This window comes from Camellia sinensis, chromosome 6 (assembly GCF_055761805.1).
Source record: "Camellia sinensis isolate YWXY chromosome 6, ASM5576180v1, whole genome shotgun sequence".
Lineage (NCBI taxonomy): Eukaryota > Viridiplantae > Streptophyta > Magnoliopsida > Ericales > Theaceae > Camellia > Camellia sinensis.
Genome location: NC_138966.1, coordinates 32,008,530 through 32,030,403, shown reverse-complemented (window position 1 = coordinate 32,030,403; position 21,874 = coordinate 32,008,530). Strand labels below are relative to the sequence as shown.

Genomic DNA, 21,874 nt, shown 5'->3' with positions numbered 1-21,874 from the left:
ATTATTGTCAATGCTGCTAATGGGTCTAGTATGTTTGTTATATCTGTTGGGTCTGTAATACAGTCTGCTATCTCTATTCCATCTGTCCTTTATGGCTTTGTTTGTTTTCAGAGGTAGAATGGAGGGGATTCATAGTGAGGGGATTGTTAGTGAGGGGATTGATAATGAAGGGATTAAGTAAAATTGTGTCTGTTTTGATGATAGTTGTTAGTGTAAGAATTGTTAAATTATTTTTATATAAAATAATAAAATAATAAAATAAATAAAAAAATATAAAAAATTAAACATTAATATTTTTTAAAAAAATCCCAATATATAAAAAATAAAAAAAATAAAAAAAATTCTAATCCCCTCACTATTTTTCTAATACCATCTCCACCTCCTCCATCTCAATCCCCCTTCCAACCTCCATCTATATCACCTCCTCCATCTTAATCCACTCCACAACTCTACAAACAAACATAATACTAAATAACCCCACCTCTATCCTAATCCCCTCCTATCTATTTAACCCCAAAACAAATGGGGCTTTTGTTGCTTAGTTATCTGTCAGTTTATTATCTATCAATCAGCTTGATACTTCTGGTCTTGATATTATCTTTTCTTCTTCTATCTGTTCTGTGCAGGATTGGATGTCTAAGCAGCAGATTGGGTCTGGCCATAGAGTTGGGGACCTCTATGTGGTAGAGTGCTTGCATCTGCATTTGACAACCTCTCCAACTGCCTTTTCCTTTTTTCAGTTAGATTCTCTGTCCAATCCTTTTTAGTTGTGGCATTCTGGATTAGGACATTTGTCTGATGATCGCTTACGATCTTTAGCTCAATCAGCTATCTTGGGTAAAATTTCTCCTAGCGAACTTACTAAATGTCGGGGGTGTAAACTTGCCAAGATGACAGTCTTACCATTTCGTAAAAACACTTTTATACCTGATATACCATTTTCTTTAGTTTATACTGATGTTTGGGGCCCTTCTCCTGTTCTCACCAAAAGGGTTTCTGCAGTGCATACTATGTGTCATTTATTGATGATTGCACCCGTTATACTTGGGTTTATCTTATGATTCATAAGTCTGACTTCTACCAAATATACCGTGCTTTCCAGTTTATAGTCACTACACAATTTGGGTCTACTATTAAATTGTTGCGATCTGACTTGGGAGGGGAATACTTTAAAACTGAATTCTGTGAATATTTGGCCAAATTAGGTACCATTTACCAAACTTCTTGTACTGATATACCTATCCAAAATGGTCGAGCTGAGCGTAAACACCGTCATCTCCTTGAGACAGCTAGGTCTCTCCTCTCTGCCTCCATTTCGGCTCCGTGTTGGGGTGAGATAGTTCTTACTGCTGCTTTTCTTCTCAACCATATGCCTACCCTCTTCTTTCTAGTTGGTTTCCTTATGAGGCTCTATTTTCTCAACTTCCTAATTACTCTCTCCATGTGTTTGGGTCTGCTTGTTTTGTCATTTTACCCGTAAAGATAGGACCAAACTTAGTGCCTGGTATGTCTTATGTGTCTTTTTGGGTTATAGTCTTACTCAGAAAGGTTATCGTTGTTATGACCTTGTTTCCCGTTGTCTTTATGTCTCCCGCCATGTTGCCTTTCTCGAACGTCTACCTTCTAGCTTCCTCCTCTCACTACCCCAGTTTCCAAAGAGGATTTGGTTCATATTGATCCGTTTCCTTCTAAGGTCCCGTCTGATGGAGTACATCTCTACAGTTCCTCTTGAGCTTGTTCCATCTTCTCCTCTTGCTTTACCTTTGGCTGTTTTTCCTCTTTCGGCTGCTTCTCCTCCCCCGTTGCTAGTTTATTCTCGTCGCAAGGCTCCTCCTCCACCGGTTGTCTCTGCTCCTACTGTTGATCCCGCTTCTGACGACTCTGATCCTACTGCACACCGATATCTAACTCGAGCGCGTCATCCTCCAAACAAGTTGGGTTGGTCTAATATATGTTTTTTTGCCTCAGATCGTACTTTTTTGTCTGCTATTCACTCTTTTTCAGAACCTTAGTCTTACAAGGAGGCCTGTCAAGATCCTCATTGGATTCAAGCTATGGAGGATGAATTGTCTACTCTACAGAAAATTAGTACTTGGGAGTTAGTTCCTTTGCCTGCTGGTAATAATCCAGTTGGTTACAAATGGGTCTACAAAGTCAAGACTCATTTTGATGGTTTTCTTGAGCGCTATAAAGCTCGTCTGGTTGCTAAAGGTTTCTCACAAGAGTATGGCATTGATTATGAGAAGACTTTTGCTCCTGTTGCCAAGATGACTACTGTTCGTACTTTGATCTCTGTCGCTACTATTCATTCTTGGCCTCTTTATCACATGGATGTTAAGAATGCTTTTCTTAATAGTCATCTTATCGAGGAGGTTTACATGCATCCTCCCCCTGGCCTTCACCATTCCTCTGGACAGGTTTGTCGCCTTCGGCGTGCTCTATATGGTCTGAAACAGTCTCCTCGTACTTGGTATGATCGCTTTCAGACTGTTGTTACTGAGCTTGGATTTCATCCTTGTGCCTAGGACTCTGCTTTATTTATTCTCCACACTTTTGATGGATTTGTTGCGTTATTACTGTATGTGGATGATATGATCGTCACTGGTTTTGACTCTTTTGCTATATCTAAAGTCAAGTAACATCTTTTCCTATAAGATTCCTGAAAGCTTTTCTGTATATTCAATTGTACGTAATACAAAGATTACAACCAATATTTATAACAATCCTAAACCCTAATCTATAAGAGGAAATAACCCTATACAATCAATCGATTATTGATCGAATATTCACAATCAACCTAATTGACATATTTCTATAATTCCATAATATTCTCACATCCCTACTTAAACTCAAGGTGTTTTAGCAGAAAACACTGAGATGTTGCTAAGAAGAAACTGAAATCGAGCAGTGGTATGAGTCTTCGTAAAGAAATCAGCAAGTTGCAATGCTAAAAAGACGAAAGGAAGCGAAAGGGAACTAGACTGCAAATGCTAATAGACAAAATGACAATCAATCTCAATGTGCTTCGTCCGCTCATGAAAGATAGTGTTATGTGCAATTTGAATAGCACTGCGGTTGTCACAGTAAAGGGAGGTCGGAGAAGACTAAGGGACACCTAAATCAGTCAAGAGACAGCGAAGCCAAACAATCTTAATAGTGGCATGAGCCATAGCACGGTACTCAATTTCGGCAATGGAACGCTCAACAACAATCTGTTTCTTGTTCTTCCAAGAAATCAAAGAATCACCAACAAATATGCAGGAGCCAAAAGTGGACTTGCGATTAGTGACATCACCAATCCAATCAGAATCAGTATAAGCCACCAAGTCCAAAGAGGAAGTAAAAGACAACAATAAACCCTGAAAGATAGTACTCCGGAGATAGTGAATAATCCGAACCAATGCCGCCCAATGTGGGGTGCGAGGAGCAGAGACAAAACACACAAACAAGCACATATACAAGTGTGCATGCACATGTGCACATAAATTCTGTCTCTCAAATGCACTTTTCCTCCATGCTGAACAAAACTATATACTAAAGAATTAAAACTTGAGTTTAAAAAAAGTTTCTGCATGAGAAGTGTAAGCCCCATATTGTATGATATCCAATAAATTTTCCAAGGGCATATTAGATTTCCAATTATTTGGTACTCTGAAATCCAAATTTATCACTCAATCAGAAGTAAGATTGAGAGTGAAAAATCAACCATAGTCTTTCCAAAGCGATGATTGTTAGCTTCACTAACTCGCTAGTCTCAGTTTAAATTATAGTGGAAAGTGGATATCATCATTACTCACCCATAAGCATCTACAATTTCTTGAATAGCATGAGTGAATTTGTTTGTACGGAAATATGTAGGTGGTGATTCCTTGGTATGCAAAACCTGGAATATGGCCCCAACTTGTGAGTTGCTGTCCAAGTTTGCCCGCAGCATTGCATCTTGAATCTGCAAATTCAAGTCCAAGTTGGTTAAAAACTCAACATTTTTTTTTTTGGGGTGGGGGGGGGGGTTTGGGAAGAAAAGAAAAGAAAAAGAAGCATTTTTTTAGCTAATCCATGAAAGATATATCCAATGCATGTACTGTGAAGCATCAAACTAAACGCCACTGCAGTTTCAGCAATATACCTGATTTGTTGCAAAAACAGGACACCAGCCTTCTGCCACAAGGCACTGCTTGGTCACATCAATGCTGAGCATATTTGAAGTGTGGTAAATGGATTTCTCCTTCTTCACCTTTATAAGTAGGAGAAAAAGAAAAATTCAATGATTGATCCACAAACTTAGCAAAGAGTCCATCCCTCCCCAAAAGACAAACAAACAAATGTGAACATAAGGATTAACAGCAGTACGTACGGATTAATACTAAGTAAAGGCATTGGTACCAACCAGAAGATTCCAGCATTCGAATTGCTGGCTAATAATGTGTAACAGATTGCTCCGGTGCAGAAGTCCAACATCTATGGTAGTCTTCAGCTCTGCAAGTTTTCCAGATACCTAGATATCATAATGGCCATAAATCAGATTGCACTGTGACTGCAATCAATTATTTGCCTAAAATCAAACAGAATGACATATTACTGAACCCAGTTGGCCTTTGTCACCATAACTAAGGTGCATTCCATATGTCAAAACAACCACAGTTATTAAAATTGCAATAAAATTTATTCACTGTAGGAAAATTATCATATATATAACCATGTGACTGACTTCGCCAAGACTTTCTTCATCTTTTAACATTTCTGTTGAGATGATTCTAATTAAATGATTTTATCCCCGACTCCCAATTAACAAGCTTACTTTACCAAATAAAATTTGGAAGACATCACGTATTTGGTTATGATTGTAGGACTTGGTTTGTGTCATATTACCCATGGAAGATTATTGTTCTCTATGTGCTCAACTCTTTACCCTTAGATTAGAAACATGAAATAATTGCAGTGCCTCATGCAATACACAAGAAGAGAAAAGTTAAAGAAGTGGAAATATTTGTAAATTGCCTGGTTTCAAGCTTACTAGTGTTACTGTCAAGCAGGGTAGTTTGGTAATTTTAAGATTTATTGACATGGGCTGTAGGGGTCGCCCATGAGTCATCTAGTAGGCCAACATCTCACGGGTCAAGTTCTTTAGTTGGTTTTTGTTTATGTTTCTTATCTGGTTTTAGATGGGTTTTGGAAATCAAAATTTTGGTAGTTTCTTATTTTGGAATCCTAGTTAATAAATGAAGTCTTTAAAGTCAATATAAAGTCATTAATGCTTCTAATTTAATACACTTTTAGAGAATTTTCCAAGCTTTTGAAGCTTGTTCATGGATTGTGTGATGCAATCAAACCCTAGGAGTGATGCCTAAAATCTCTAAGCGTGATTTCTAGAATTGTTTTTTTCTTCTTTCTTTCTTCTTTATTTCCTGTATAAATTCAGCAGCATAGTTACTGTTCCTGAATCACTGTTCATGCCCTCATAACAGTCCCACAACAGCCCCAAAATTCATATCTATGACTGGTAAAACCATATCCTTTTGGTGCTCCTTTTGAAACCCTAAATTTCGCCACTTGTCCTGCTTCAGTGTTATTAAGAATAGCTCAAGCCTAATTGATGCAAGTCATAGTTCATATATTCAGACCATCTAAATTTGACCCATGAAGACACTCCACATAAAAAATAGCATAATCATGGAAGAAGGACTGGCCAAAACTCTACTTTCAGACTAAGGACAAAACAACTGAGATAATTGCATAGGCTTTCAAGAGCATGTCCAAGACTCAAATCCTCTGCCACAATAGACAGACATAGTACAATGCCACAATGAAAGATGAACCAAACCAAACCAAACAATGAAAGATGAACTTCAAAAAAAATTCCTTTCTTTTTTAAAAGTAAAAACATATTAAGCACCAAGTAGAAAGGCAAATTGGCAAATCCACGTAGATGGAAAAAAATATACCACCAAAATATGAAAAAGGAAAAAGAAAAGAAAAAGGGAAAATAAATGCTGACAGAAATTCAAGAAACAAAGAAATGACAAACCAAATAAAGAGCCCAGAGAAATACTAGTTACCTGTAAAGATAAAGATTTTTAATTACAGATTCTTCATTTTAAAATCCATACATGAACTTGTCCAAATACATACCTCTGTAATCATTTGATATTGTTTGCCTATGTCATCTGAAAAAGGATAGCGGTTCGCTCCAAAAGCATCACATATTTTCAAAACTTTGCTCTTAGCTCTTTCTCCAGAATAGAAGACAACGAATACATTTTTCTCAACCTGTAAGTTAGTGGTTATCAGTTCCTCGTTGCATAAGGGAATAACTCTAAAATAATGCCCATGGATTAGGAGACAACATTCTGCAGGAAGGTAAGTATAAATTGATCCATAGAAGTGGATTACGGACAAAAGAAAAATGCAGCACATGGTGGGCAACAGAATTTCGGTTACAACTTCACAGAGAAAGAGAGAAATAGAGCAAAAACGTAAGGTTTCCACCACACAAAATACTTCACATTTCATAGTGACAATCACTCGAAGAAAAAACATCATGTAAAGAAGGAAGGATGCAGTCGCATCCTTTTATGGAGTTTCTTTTTTGAAAAAAAAAAAAAAACAGTATTAACCTTTGCTCTTGACACAGGATCAACAACAGGATCTTCAACCACAGCTTGTTTCAAAAACACATTTCCCCTAGTTGCACGAAATAAAATCCTTTCAAAAGCCATTGATTTCTCTCGTGGAACAAGACCACTGACAAATCCCAGTTTTACTTGTTTAGATGGATCTGTTGACATTTCCTACACAGCACAAAATCCAAAAGATAACCTCAACAAATAATTGAAAGTAAATACATTGTAGACACAAATTTTAAAACATGAAGTGTTTCAACACATTTCAAAATTTTATGTTACAAATGTCCACTGTTTAGTCTTTTTGACTAAACAGTGTTGATTATTTGAATAGCAGGTTCTTATTTCCGATCTGTATTTCAGATCGTTAATTACACATTTTATGCAAAATGAAACCTCTGATTAATGAAGAACAAAATAAACAACAAAAGACAATTTTAAAAAAAGAAAATATTTTATTACGATTATTATGGGTTTTGAACCCTCGAATACAAAATACAGTTTGGGTTTGGAACCCTTTACCTATTCATCGCCATTAGCGTAGGTTCTTGAATTCTCTAGCCTTCTCATCTTCTTTCTTGTAACGATTTGTTTAGCTCTCAACTTCTTTCTCTCTCTCTCTCTGATCTTTTTCACTTCTGATCTTCCAATCCCCCGTCTTGTGTGATGGTCCTTATATTTATGGAGGGCCATCAGGTGATAGGAATGCTTCATCTTCAATTTGAATTTCAAATTGAATGATATTTGAATTTCAAATTGAATGATAGCGCCATTTAAATTCTGAATAATAGCGCTATCTGATTAATCGTATATCTGATTAACCGGATTGATCTTTGGGGTTTCATCATGTGTGGTGTCTTTGCTGTAGGCTCTACAGGTGTCATTTGAGCATCTTGAATAACGTCGTTAAGATACGACGTTGTTTTATTTATACACTTCAACGGAGCAAGTTAATCATTTTGGGAAGTGATTGCCTACAACAATCTTATTGTAGGCTCTATGTGTGTCATTGACTGTATTTGAAATTTAAACATAAATTTGGTTTAAAATTTATGTGCCAACAAATGCCCCTCGTGACTTGCACAAGTGAATTTTCTTAACTGTGCGAGTCACGACAATTTGGCACTTTTATCTGGATGATCTTTAGGTCTTAGATGGGATTATTTCTTTGCTTTGGTCTCTAGCCTTTTTTTTTTTTTTTGTTGGGTTGACGGCTTTTTCATGAGCCCCTTTACTTTTGTTGCATGGGTCCTTTTTGTGGACTTGATTTTTTTATTTTTTTATTTTTTTTCCTAAAGGGTCATGAGTAAGGTCCAAGATTTAATTGGACATTTCCTTTTGTGGGCCTCCAATTTGCCACCATTTTTTTTTTTTTTTTTGAAGGGTCATGAGTAAGGTCCAAGATTTAATCGGGCATTCCCTTTTGTGGGCCTCCAGCTTGCCACCATTTATTTTTTTTTATTTTTTTATTTTTTTTGCAGTAGATTGTTTTCTAGGCCATCATGGATTTTTCTAAACCATCATGGACCTTTTCTTTTCTAAGCCACCATTTTTTTTTTTAAACTTGGCCTTTTCTTTTGTGGACCTCCAACTTGCCACCATTTTTTACAGCAGATTTTTTTCTAGGCCATCATGGATTTTTCTAGACCATCATGGACTTTTCCTTTTCTAGGCCACCATTTTTTAATGGGCCCTTTTCTTTTGTGGGCCTCCAACTTGCCACTTATTATTTTTAAGATTTTTTTACAGCAGATATATATATATATATCTATATATATTTTAGGAGCAGATTTTTTTCTAGGCCATCATGGATTTTTCTAAACCATCATGGACTTTTCTTTTTCTAGGCCACCATTTTTTAATGGGCCCTTTTCTTTTGTGGGCCTCCAACTTGCCACTTATTATTTTTTAGGATTTTTTTTTACAGCATATATATATATATATATTTTAGGAGTTTGTCTAAATGGAATAGGATGGATTGACATTGGTAGGATTTCTAATCTAACACAAACTCTTACTTAGTATTTCAAATCCTACCTAAACTCTTGGTTCTTTGAAGTATTTTAGGAGACCACTACCTCCCTTTTTAAGCAAAAATATTTGCCTATATAACACCTATTCATATATTTTTTCTGCAGCCCCCTTTTTTTCCTGCAGATTTTGTTTCTCCCAGCAGATTTTTTTTGTTTTCCAGAAAATTTCCAGCAACTTTCCAGCCACTTTCCAGCAGCAATTGCTCTTTGAGGATACAAAAGACTACCCTCTATTCCCCTCATGTCAGGTTTGCTTTGAGACCAAATTTTTTTTCCTTTCTTTAAGACCAAATACAGCAACTTTCCAGCCACTTTCCAGCAGCAATTGCTCTTTGAGGATACAAAAGATTACCCTCTATTCCCCTCATATCAGGTTTGCTTTGAGACCAATTTTTTTTTCTCTCTTTAAGACCAAACAACTTCTTTTTTCTGTGCTTTAGCTTCCATAAGATCTTCTTCTTCTTTTTTATCTTATAGCATCAATTTGTTTGTTGCTATGTGCTGGAAATTTGTGTTAATGCATATAATAAGATAGTGGCATATGATAGTGGTGTTAGTGGTAGATAGTGGCATGTATAGAATATGATAGTGGTGTTGGTGGTAGATAGTGGCATGTATAGAATATGATAGTGGTGTTGGTGGTAGATAGTGGTAGATAGTGGTAATATATAATATGTAAGTGGCATATAATGGGTTATAATGATGTTTGTAATATCTCCTATATAAGGAGTGTCATTTGGTCTTGTAAAATAAGAAGTTTTGAATATAACAGAAATATATTCCTTCTTCCTCATATTTTCGGAGTTCTTCTTCCTCATATTTTCTAAGTTATATATTCCTTCTTCCTCATATTTTCGGAGTTCTTCTTCCTCATATTTTCTAAGTTGGTATCAGAGCTACAAAAAACACAGCAGCCCTAAAACCGTCATAGCCATGTCGGAAGTCACGTCCGAAACCACTTCAACCCCTGCCGCTGCCATTCCGGTGAAAACGTCAAACTCTCACTCTGTCCAAATCACCACCATCCGCCTAAATGGTGATAATTTTCTCCGCTGGTCACAATCTGTCCGGTTGTATATCCGTGGGCAAGGAAAGATCGGTTACATCACTGGTGACAAGAAGGCTCCTGCTATTAATGATCCGCTGTTCGACAGTTGGGACGCTGAAAACTCCATGGTTATGACATGGTTGGTCAATTCCATGGAGGAGGATATAAGCTCTAATTACATGTGCTATCCTACTGCACAAGAATTGTGGGATAATGTTAGTCAGATGTATTCTGACCTAGGAAATCAATCTCAAGTTTTCGAATTAACTTTGAAGTTGGGAGAGATTCGTCAAGGAGATGATTCCGTCACCAAATATTTCAATTCGTTGAAAAGATTGTGGCAGGATCTTGACATCTTCAACACATACGAATGGAAATCGGTTGACGACTGCAACCACCACAAGAAAACTGTGGAAGACAGCCGTGTTTACAAATTTCTTGCCGGCCTCAACATTGAGTTCGATGAAGTGCGAGGAAGAATTATTGGCAGACCTCCTCTCCCATCCATTGGCGAAGTATTTGCCGAAGTCAGAAGGGAAGAGAGCCGAAGGAGCGTCATGCTTAAGAAAAAAGGTACTGGTGAATCAATTGAAATTTCTGCTTTAATTAGCGATGCTGCGGCCAACAAGGCTGCAAATTACCAGCGCAGGTTTGATGATAAGCCACGGGTCTGGTGTGATTTTTGCAACAAGCCTCGCCATACACGCGAAACGTGTTGGAAGATCCATGGCAAACCTGTCAACTGGAAAAGCAGCAAACAAGGAGAGAAGAATCGTGGCTTTCCTACCGCTAATGAAGCCGATTCAGGTCCCTTCAACAAAGAGCAGATTGATCAACTCTTAAAGCTGATAAAATCCAACTCCTCATCCGGTACTCCTAGTGTTTTGTTGGCACAAACAGGTAGAAATCCTAAAGCCTTCTCTTGCCTAAACTTCTCTCCGTGGATCATAGATTCCGGTGCCTCCGATCACATGACTAGTTTTTCCCATTTATTTAGTGCCTATTTCCCTTGTTCTGGTCATGACAAAATCAGAATAGCCGATGGTAGTTTTTCACCTATTGCAGGAAAAGGATTTATTAAACTAACTGAGAAAATTAATCTCAATGCTGTTCTTCACGTCCCCAACTTAGCCTGTAACCTTTTGTCTGTCAGTAAACTATCTAAGGATTCTAATTGTCGTGTTACATTTTTTGAATCCCATTGTGAATTTCAGGACCAGAACTCGGGGATGATGATTGGGCGTGCTAGGATGCTTGAAGGTCTTTACTACTTTGATGAAGTACCTGTTAGTAATAAAAAAGCTCAGAGCTTTAATAGTACTAGTTCAATCTCTGTTCGAGAAAAAATAATGCTATGGCACTATAGGCTAGGACATCCTAGTTTTCTTTATCTGAAACATTTATTTTCAGAATTATTTAAAGGGATTGATTGTTCTTCTTTTCATTGTGAAAGTTGCATTTTTGCAAAATTTCATCGCTCTACTTATTTGCCAAAACCTTACCAGGCTTCCAAACCTTTTTATTTGATTCATAGTGATGTTTGGGGCCCTTCTAAAATCACTACTCTTTCTGGTAAAAGATGGTTTGTTACATTTATTGATGACCATACCCGCTTATGTTGGATTTATTTGATGAATAAAAAATCTGACGTGAAAAATTTATTCACAAATTTTTACAATATGATTGAAAACCAATTTCAAACCAAAATTGGTATTTTACATTCTGATAATGGAACAGAATATTTCAATGAGCAGTTGGGTGAGTTTTTGGAAAAAAAAGGGATTTTTCATCAATCTACATGTCGGGATACCCCTCAACAAAATGGCATTGCAGAACGAAAAAATAAACATCTACTTGAAGTAGCACGTGCTATAATGTTTTACATGCATGTTCCTAAATATTTATGGGGTGAAGCAATTTTAACAGCCTCTTATTTGATAAACAGGATGCCTACAAAGGTGTTAACATACAAAACACCTTTCGATTGTCTCAAAACTTTTTTTCCTGACACGAGGTTGTTTTCTGATTTACCCGCCAAAGTTTTTGGATGTACTGCCTATGTTCATGTTCCTAGTCAATTTCGTTCAAAACTTGACCCCCGTGCTATAAAATGTGTTTTTTTGGGTTATTCCTCAAACAAAAAGGGGTATAAGTGTTTCGATCCTCAAACCAAGAAATTTCATGTGAGTATGGATGTGTCATTTGTGGAAACAAAATCCTATTTCCCCAACACTTCTCTTCAGGGGGAGACAAGTGGAGTAGAAGACCGTTTTTGGGATATTTCTATCCCGCTCCCCAATGTCATTTATCCTACACAAAAACCACATCTGTCTGATAATGATCACTTAGGAGAACCAAGTTCTATGGTGCCTAGTCAAGAAGATTCTTGTTTAGGGGGAGAAGTACTACAAAATGATCTAAATCCTGAGCTTCAGGTTTATACTAGGAAGCGATTTCATCTGAGGAATAATGACCCGAATGTCCATCCTAATGACCCGAATGTCCACCCGAGTTCTGGCATCGAAATTTTAGGTAATCCTATTCCTTCTATTTCTGACCTTGATGTTCCTATAGCAATTAGGAAAGGTGTCCGAAATTGCATTAAACATCCTATTGCAAATTACCTCTCCTATCAAAGACTGTCTAAAAACCATAGAGCTTTCACATCTAGGATTTCACACTTGTTTGTTCCAAGGAATATACAGGAAGCATTGGATGATCCGAATTGGAAATTAGCAGTCATGGAGGAGATGAATGCTTTAAGGAGAAGTGGTACTTGGGAGATAGTTGATCTACCCAAAGACAAGAAAACAGTTGGGTGTAAATGGGTGTTTACGATAAAATGTAACGCAGATGGAAGCGTTGAAAGATACAAGGCGAGACTGGTGGCTAAAGGCTTCACTCAAACTTATGGGATCGACTATCAGGAGACGTTTGCTCCTGTTGCTAAAATAAATTCCATCAGAGTACTGTTATCTCTTGCAGTAAATTCAGATTGGCCTCTACATCAACTTGACATTAAAAATGCATTTCTCAATGGTGATCTTGAAGAGGAGGTGTTCATGAGCCTACCGCCGGGATTTGAGCAGAGACTTGGAAGCGACAGAGTATGCAGATTGAACAAGTCATTATACGGACTCAAACAATCACCGAGAGCATGGTTTGAACGCTTTGGGAAGGCAGTTATCAGTTGTGGCTTCTCGCAGAGTCAAGCAGATCACACAATATTTTATAAACATTCAAAAAACAGTAAAATTACAATTTTGATTGTTTATGTTGATGACTTCATTTTAACTGGTAATGATGAAGCAGAGTTAGCAGCCCTCAAAGAGAAACTCGCAAAAGAATTTCACATTAAGGATCTGGGAGCCCTCAAGTATTTCCTCGGAATGGAATTTGCAAGATCCAAGGAAGGTATATTCGTTAATCAGAGAAAATATGTTCTTGATCTCCTTGGAGAAACAGGTATGCTTGGTTGTAAGATGATGGAGACTCCGATCGAGCCTAACTTGAAGTTACAAGCTGCTAAGGCTGAAGAAGTCAAAGAGAGGGAACAATATCAGCGACTTGTCGGGAAATTAATTTACTTATCTCATACGCGGCCTGATATTGCCTTTGCAGTCAGCATGGTAAGTCAGTTCATGCACTCACCAGGGGCAGAGCACTTTGAGGCCGTTTATAAGATCTTAAGATATTTGAAAGGAACTCCAGGGAGAGGCTTACTGTTCACGAAACATGGACATCTTCAAGTTGAAGTATACACAGATGCAGACTGGGCAGGAAGTGTTACAGACAGGAGATCAACATCCGGATACTGCTCCTTTGTAGGTGGGAACCTAGTTACATGGCGGAGTAAAAAACAGAATGTGGTAGCTAGAAGTAGTGCAGAAGCAGAGTTCAGAGCTGTTGCCCATGGAATCTGTGAAGTAATGTGGATTAAAAGAATTCTTGAAGAATTAAAGCTTTCTCACCCGACACCTATGAAGGTCTATTGTGACAACAAAGCAGCTATATCTATAGCTCATAATCCAGTTCTACATGATCGCACAAAACATATAGAAGTGGATAAACATTTCATCAAGGAGAAAATCAATGCTGGCATAATCTGTATGACCTACCTTCCAACAGGTGAACAATTAGCTGATGTGCTAACGAAGGGACTACACAAGAAGCAATTTGATAAGCTGACTAGCAAGCTGGCTATGGAAGATATCTTCAAACCAGCTTGAGGGGGAGTGCTGGAAATTTGTGTTAATGCATATAATAAGATAGTGGCATATGATAGTGGTGTTAGTGGTAGATAGTGGCATGTATAGAATATGATAGTGGTGTTGGTGGTAGATAGTGGCATGTATAGAATATGATAGTGGTGTTGGTGGTAGATAGTGGTAGATAGTGGTAATATATAATATGTAAGTGGCATATAATGGGTTATAATGATGTTTGTAATATCTCCTATATAAGGAGTGTCATTTGGTCTTGTAAAATAAGAAGTTTTGAATATAACAGAAATATATTCCTTCTTCCTCATATTTTCGGAGTTCTTCTTCCTCATATTTTCTAAGTTATATATTCCTTCTTCCTCATATTTTCGGAGTTCTTCTTCCTCATATTTTCTAAGTCTATGCTATTTGGCAAATTCTATTTTGTATATATATATATATATATATTTTAAATGGCCTACTTGTCAAACCACAAGGACTTTGCATGCTGTACACAATCTGACGCAATGTTATATCACAAGACTTTATATCTTTGTGGTAGCATCCTCTTATTTCGCTTGGCCATCCAGGACTTTGCATGTTGTACCTCTATCATTCTTCTTCTTTTTTTTTTTGTACAGGACAATCTGGTGCTGTTTTATAGCATCAATCTGTTTATTTAGCAGATTTATTTCATGAACTCACCATTGAATGCTGTGCCTTTTATATGATGGCAAAAACAGCCCCTTTTGCTAGCCCATAAATCCACATAGTTCTTGAAATCAGGACAACCATGTAAACAATTTTTTAAGACCAAACAGTATCTTTTTCTTGTGCTTTTAACTTCCACAAGATTTTCTTCTTTTTGTTTTTTGATGAAGCTAAGACCTCTTTTTTCACTTAGCCCTATAGCAAAATTTCTTTCTACATGAGTCCCTCTTTTTTATTACACATATATAACCTGAATAAACCTCTTTTTTTCTTTTCTTTTATTTTTACCTTCCAGCAGAAATTTTTTCTCCATGAGCCCTCTTATAACCCATATGAACCGCTCAGCTGTCATGTTTGTTAAGCAGATATGGCCTAGATATGAATAAAGACAGTCCATTTTGCTAGACCACAAACCCAAATAGTCAAACAAAGACCCTTTTTGAAGCCAAGACAAACATGTAAAGATTGAAACCACAACTTTTTTTTTTTTTTTTTTTTTTTTTTTTTTTTTTTTTTTTTTTTTAGCAGCAGCAACCCACACCTTTTTTTTTTTACATTCTTCGCTCTAAAAATCTATTATGTGTATAATCTGCTGTCATGTTTGTTAAGCAGATATGGCCTAGATATGAATAAAGACAATCCATTTTGCTAGACCACAAACCCAAATAGTCAAACAAAGACCCTTTTTGAAGCCAAGACAAGCATGTAAAGATTAAAACCACACCATTTTTTTTGTTTTGTTGTTTTTTTTTTTTTTTTTTCAGCAGCAGCAACCCACACCTTTTTTTTTACATTCTTCGTTCTAAAAATGTATTATGTGTATAATCTGCTGTCATGTTTGTTAAGCAAATATGGCCTAGATATGAATAAAGACAGTCCATTTTGCTAGACCACAAACCCAAATAGTCAAACAAAGACCCTTTTTGAAGCCAAGACAAGCATGTAAAGATTAAAACCACACCTTTTTTTTCCAGCAGCAGCAACCTGTTTGTTGTCTAGCAACCTGTTTTTTTTTTTTTTTTTTTTTTTAATAGCATGTATCCTTACTTGTGGATATGACCAAGGAACTTGCTGCTTGTATCTTTTGACAAATGATAGCAAAATCCCAAGCTACAAAAATTTGCTTTGCCCTTTGGCTTCTTTGGCTAAGATTAAATTTTTTTCCTAATTTAATCTAATCAAGGCATGCCCCCTCGTGATTCGTGCAAGTGAATTGTAACTGTACGAATTACGATTTTTTTTTTTTTTTTTTTTTTTTTTTTTGGGAATAGCTCACATCTTTTTCCCTCTTTTGCAGGCAACACGCAAGGCGTTAGAGTTTGTTTGCAGGTATCATTGCCCTTTTTAGCCTAATGGCAATGAGTGGCTTGAATCCTTAGTAGTGACTGTGTCCTTTCACCCCAATGGCTTGAATCCTTGGCAGTGATTGTGTCCTTCACCCCAATGGCTTGAATCCTTAGCAGTGATTGTGTCCTTCACCCCAATGGCTTGAATCCTTGGCAGTGATTGTGTCCTTCACCCCAATGGCTTGAATCCTTGGCAGTGATTGTGTCTTTCACCCCAACGGCTTGAAACCTTGGCAGTGAATGCGTCCGTCACCCCAACGGCTTGCGTCCTTGGCAGTGATTGTGTCCGTCACCCCAACGGCTTGAAACCTTGGCAGTGAATGTGTCCGTCACCCCAATGGCTTGAAACCTTGGCAGTGATTGTGTCCGTCACCCCAACGGCTTGAGTCCTTGGCAGTGATTGCCTCGGTCACCCCAACGGCTTGAAACCTTGGCAGTGACTGTGTCCGTCACCCCAACGGCTTGAGTCCTTGGCAGTGATTGTGTCCGTCACCCCAACGGCTTGAAACCTTGGCAGTGATTGTGTCCGTCACCCCAACGGCTTGAAACCTTGGCAGTGATTGTGTCCGTCACCCCAACGGCTTGAGTCCTTGGCAGTGATTGTGTCCATCACCCCAACGGCTTGAAACCTTGGCAGTGATTGTGTCCGTCACCCCAACGGCTTGAAACCTTGGCAGTGATTGTGTCCGTCACCCCAACGGCTTGAGTCCTTGGCAGTGATTGTGTCCGTCACCCCAACGGCTTGAAACCTTGGCAGTGATTGTGTCCGTCACCCCAACGGCTTGAGTCCTTGGCAGTGATTGTGTCCGTCACCCCAACGGCTTGAAACCTTGGCAGTGATTGTGTCCGTCACCCCAACGGCTTGAGACCTTGGCAGTGATTGCCTCGGTCACCCCAACGACTTGAAACCTTGGCAGTGATTGTGTCCGTCATCCAAACGACTTGAAACCTTGGCAGTGACTGTGTCCGTCACCCCAACGGCTTGAGTCCTTGGCAAGGGATTTTCGTCAATTTCTTTATATTATGACATTTTGCCTCAACTAACCTCTTTGAGGCCTAATACTATGAGAAGAAGCTTCATTTCGACAAAGTTTCTGGCGAACATGAACAGTTGCTTCAATTATCAAGTCGGATGAGCACATTGCGGGTCTTAATGAAAGGTTTATTCAAACCAAAGAGTTACTCAAACAACTTGAAAAGGAATTGTCATCCACCCAAGCGGAACATGCATATTTTATGTGTGATTTTGCACAAGCTTCCGAGAGTGTTTCTAAATCAGAAGAAGACGTGCAAACTGCTCTGAATGTTTTGAGCCAACACAAGAAGAAGAATGGACAACACAGTGTTGTGGAACGTGCCTTCGAAAGGGCTAAGGCTTCTCTTAATGAATGAATGTACTTTTATTTTGTTATTCATCCGAACATAATGTATTTATGAAATTTCGCTCAGTGATGGATTTATTTGTTATTCGAAATTTCTCAATACAATACATTGATTTGTCTTATTTTAGCCGTACACAATAGATTTACTTGTTATATGAAATTTCTCAATACAATACATTTATTTGTCTTATTTTGGTCGTACACAGTTTATACTCTTGCGGGCCAGGAGTATCCAATGTTTTATCACCTTAGATTTCGGTGAGGTATTTTAGCAGTTTAACCACATACAATACCGTTGGTGGTGTTTGACTTTTGTTTGGCCGTACACAGTTTATACTCTTGCAGGCCAGGAATATCCAATGTTTTAATATCGTTGGTGGGTTTGACTTTTGTTTGGCCGTACACAGTTTATACTCTTGCGGGCCAGGAGTATCCAATGTTTTATCACCTTAGATTTCGGTGAGGTATTTTAGCAGTTTAACCACATACAATACCGTTGGTGGTGTTTGACTTTTGTTTGGCCGTACACAGTTTATACTCTTGCGGGCCAGGAGTATCTAATGTTTTATCACCTTAGATTTCGGTGAGGTATTTTAGCAGTTTAACCACATACAATACCGTTGGTGGGTTTGACTTTTGTTTGGCCGTACACAGTTTATACTCTTGCGGGCCAGGAGTATCTACTATTTTATCACCTTAGATTTCGGTGAGGTATTTTAGCAGTTTAACCACATACAATACCGTTGGTGGTTTTTTTTTTTTTTTTTTTTGCCCTAACTTTTGCCTAGACCGCCCTTTCGGGTTTTCAACCTAGCAGGCTTTCTTAAGGGTAATATCTTTTCAAGAACCTTGCATTAGTTGGGGGAATGATTCTGTCACCATCCATCGTTATCAACAAATAGGCCCCATTAGAATAAACCTTCTCAACCACATAAGGTCCTTCCCATTTGGGCTCAAGCTTTCCTTTGGTTCTTCGTGAGACTACTATGGGTGTTCTAACCATTAGTACCAAGTCTCCCTTTTTAAAGGAGCAAAGCCTCACCCTTTTATTGAACGCATTTGCCATCCTTTGTTGATAGATCTCCAAATTCTGTTGAGCATACAACCTTCTTTCATCTAGGGTCTCGAGCTCAGCCAACCTCACTCTTGCGCTTTCATCTTCCGTTAAGGACTCTTGTATTGCCACTCGCAATGATGGTATTTGAACCTCAAGTGGTAACACTGCTTCTCCTCCAAAGACCAACGAATAAGGGGTTGCTTGAGTAGGAGTTCTGTGCGAAGTCCGATAAGCCCACAAAGCTTCTTGTAACTTCTCATGCCAAGCTTTTTTGTTCTTATCCACCATCTTCTTGAGAATTTTGCACAATGTCTTGTTGAAAGCTTCTGCCAAACCATTGGCAGGTGCATGATATCTTGATGAATGGTTGTTTTTGATTTTGTACTTAGCAAATAACTTGTTCAAAGTATCACTCCTGAACGGCTGTCCATTATCCATGATGATACTTTCTGGAATCCCGAACCTGTAAATGATATGGGTTCGGATGAACTCGGAGACAACTGTGCTTTTTATATCCTTTAAAGCCACGGCCTCTGCCCATTTTGAGAAATAGTCAGTTGCAGCTAGGATGTATCGATATCCTGCTGAAGACGGAGGTATAAAAGGACCAATAATGTCCATGCCCCATGCTGCAAATGGCCAAGAACAAGTTGTTAAATGTAAAGGCTCTGGGGGTTGGTGGAGAAAGTTCCCATGGAATTGACAGACTTGGCATCTCCGAGCATAATTTATGCAATCTGCAATCATAGTCGGCCAATAGTATCCCAACCGTTTTAGCTGCATATGTAATTTAGGACCACTTTGGTGTGCCCCACATACACCTGCATGTATTTCTGCCATTACCTCTTGAATACGCTCCTTGGCTATACACCGCATGAACATTCCATCCAAAGACCTTTTATATAACGTTCCATCTTTCCACAGGACGAATTTGGTAGCCCTGCGTCTCACTTCAATTCTTTTTACTTTATCTTCAGGTAGCCTACCATGTTGGAGGTAAGTTATGAATGGTTCCCGCCAATCCTCCTCGTTTTCTCCTTTCGTGGTGACAACCAAGATTGGAACCAAGTCAGAAACCTCTTTTAAAGGTTGCAACACCCTTCTTTCACCTACTGTGATAGTAATTGTTTTGCTATCTGGTAGGGTGAGTGATGCAGCCAAACTTGCAAGTGAATCAGCTCGAGCATTTGTTCTTCTCTTCACATGGAAAATATGTGTTTTTCTGAATTGCGAAAGCAATTGATCAGCCCTTTCATGATACGGGATGAGACTTGTTTTCTTAACAATGTATTCTCCACGGAGTTGCTTTACCACCAGTTCCGAATCTCCATAAATTGAGAGTTCTTCAATAGGAATTTGTAATGCCAATTCTAATCCAGCAATTACAGCTTCATATTCTGCCTCATTATTGGAGCATCCTTCACTTAAGGCGAAAGAATGGGTGATTATAGCATTGTCTGGAGTCACAAACACAATTCCAATTCTAGCTTTATTGTTTTTAGGATTTTCTTGCTTTTTGCCATCTGGACTCCTTGAAGCTCCATCAAAATACATCTCCCATCCTTTCTGAATTTCTACTTGCATAACCTCTTCATCTGGTAAATCAGTTACTAGAGGTGAGTCATCAGGTATAGGATGTGCTGCCAAAAAATCTGCTAGAGCCTGCCCCTTTACAGCTCTTTGGGGAACATATTCAATTGCGAATTGTTGGAGAATTACAGCCCACTTTGCAATTTTCCCTGAAAGTATGGGCCGTGAAAGTATATATTTCAAGGGGTCTGCTCTTGATATCAACTTAACTTCGTGTTCCAAGACATAGTGCTTTAGTTTTTGCAAGGCGAACACCAAGGCAAGACATGTCTTTTCGATAGGGGAGTAATTGACTTCTGCCCCAACCAAAGTACGACTCAAGTAATACAAGGCATTTTCTTTCCCATGCTCATTATGTTGTGCCAACAGTGCCCCTAACGAACCATCCAAGGCTGTTATATACAACAAAAGTGGTTTCCTTTTTATTGGGCTCATGAGTACTGGAGGCTTTAAAAGATACTCCTTAATACTATTAAAAGCATTTTGGCACTGCTGATCCCATTCAAATGGAACACCCTTTTTCATCAATCTTGAGAATGGCAAACATCGACCAGCCAAGTTAGAAATAAATCTTCTGATATAGGCCAATCTCCCTTGTAGCCCCTTCAATTCCCTTAAATTTCGTGGAGGAGGCATTTCGGCAATGGCTTTAATCTTGGTAGGGTCAATTTCAATCCCTCTGTTTCGAACCACAAACCCAAGAAATTTTCCTGATGAAACTCCGAATGCACATTTTAGTGGGTTCATCTTGAGTTTGTACCTCCTCAAACGTTCGAAGATTTTTCTCAAATCTTCCACATGGTTTTCCTTTTCCTTTGTCTTGACGACAAGATCATCAACATAGCATTCGATGGTGTCATGGAGCATATCACCAAAAATTACAGTCATCGCCCTTTGATACGTGGCCCCAGCATTTTTCAGGCCAAAAGGCATTACCTTATAGCAAAAGACTCCTCTCGGAGTCCTGAACGCAGTCATTTCTTCATCTTCAGGTGCCATTCGAATTTGATTGTATCCAGAGTATCCATCCATAAAAGACAAGGTTTCATACCCAGTAGTTGCATCTACAAGAAGTTCAGTGATGGGCAAAGGAAAGTCATCTTTAGGACAAGCCTCATTGAGATCACGGAAATCAATAAAAACCCTGATTTGACCATTCTTTTTCTTGACTGGCACTATGTTTGCTAGCCAGGTTGGATATTTGACTTCCCTGATGAATCCTGCATTGATAAGCTTGTCGACTTCGGCTTCAATTTGGGCTGTAAGCTCTGGTCGAGTTCGCCTCTGAGGCTGCTTAACTGGCCGTTTCTCAGGGTGAATTGCAAGCTTATGGACTGCAATCTCTGGATTAAAACCGGGCATCTCATTGTAGTTCCATGCAAATATGTCACGATACTCCCTTAAGAAGGAAATATATTGCCAGGCTTCTTCTTCCTTTAAATTTGCACTAATGAAGGTTGGTTTGTTTTCTCCTTCATCACCCAGATTTATTTCACAAAGGTCATCCACGGTAGCTTGGCCTCCTGCTTCAAATTCTATTGGTGCAGGTTGAGCTTCATCTTGGTCAACATCTTCCGACACATCTCGAGTGATAGTCATGTTTACTGGAAATTTTTCCTCATCACCCCGATAGCCTAACCCTTCTGTCCTAGCGGTGATAATACCGCCTTGCTGTATAGCTTGCCTCTGCGAAGGCGTTAATGCAAAGTCAAAGGGTGTCATTGTTTCGGGTATTTTTTCAGGATCTAAACCAACTTTCACCAACATCTGTGTAATTTCTGCACTGAAATTAGGCTTCTCAAAACTCGAGATGTTTTCTTCTGGCACTTGTTCAACTTTCACTTTCTGTTCAACATCTCCAAGTGAGTGAAATATGATGGGTTTC

General features: G+C 38.5%; 1 protein-coding gene across 2 annotated transcripts in view; it reads right to left on the bottom strand.

Annotated features, from left to right (window-relative positions):
- Positions 1-21,874, bottom strand: part of LOC114302860 (V-type proton ATPase subunit a3) — a 44,932-nt gene that overhangs the window by 12,375 nt on the left and 10,683 nt on the right. For both annotated transcript variants that reach the window (XM_028247937.2, XM_082873613.1), the window contains 5 exons: positions 6,615-6,788; positions 6,130-6,267; positions 4,388-4,495; positions 4,127-4,234; positions 3,798-3,946 (listed from right to left, as the gene is read on the bottom strand). In XM_028247937.2, the coding sequence (XP_028103738.2) occupies positions 3,798-3,946; positions 4,127-4,234; positions 4,388-4,495; positions 6,130-6,267; positions 6,615-6,788 (677 nt within the window). The remainder of the gene's footprint in view (positions 1-3,797; positions 3,947-4,126; positions 4,235-4,387; positions 4,496-6,129; positions 6,268-6,614; positions 6,789-21,874) is intronic.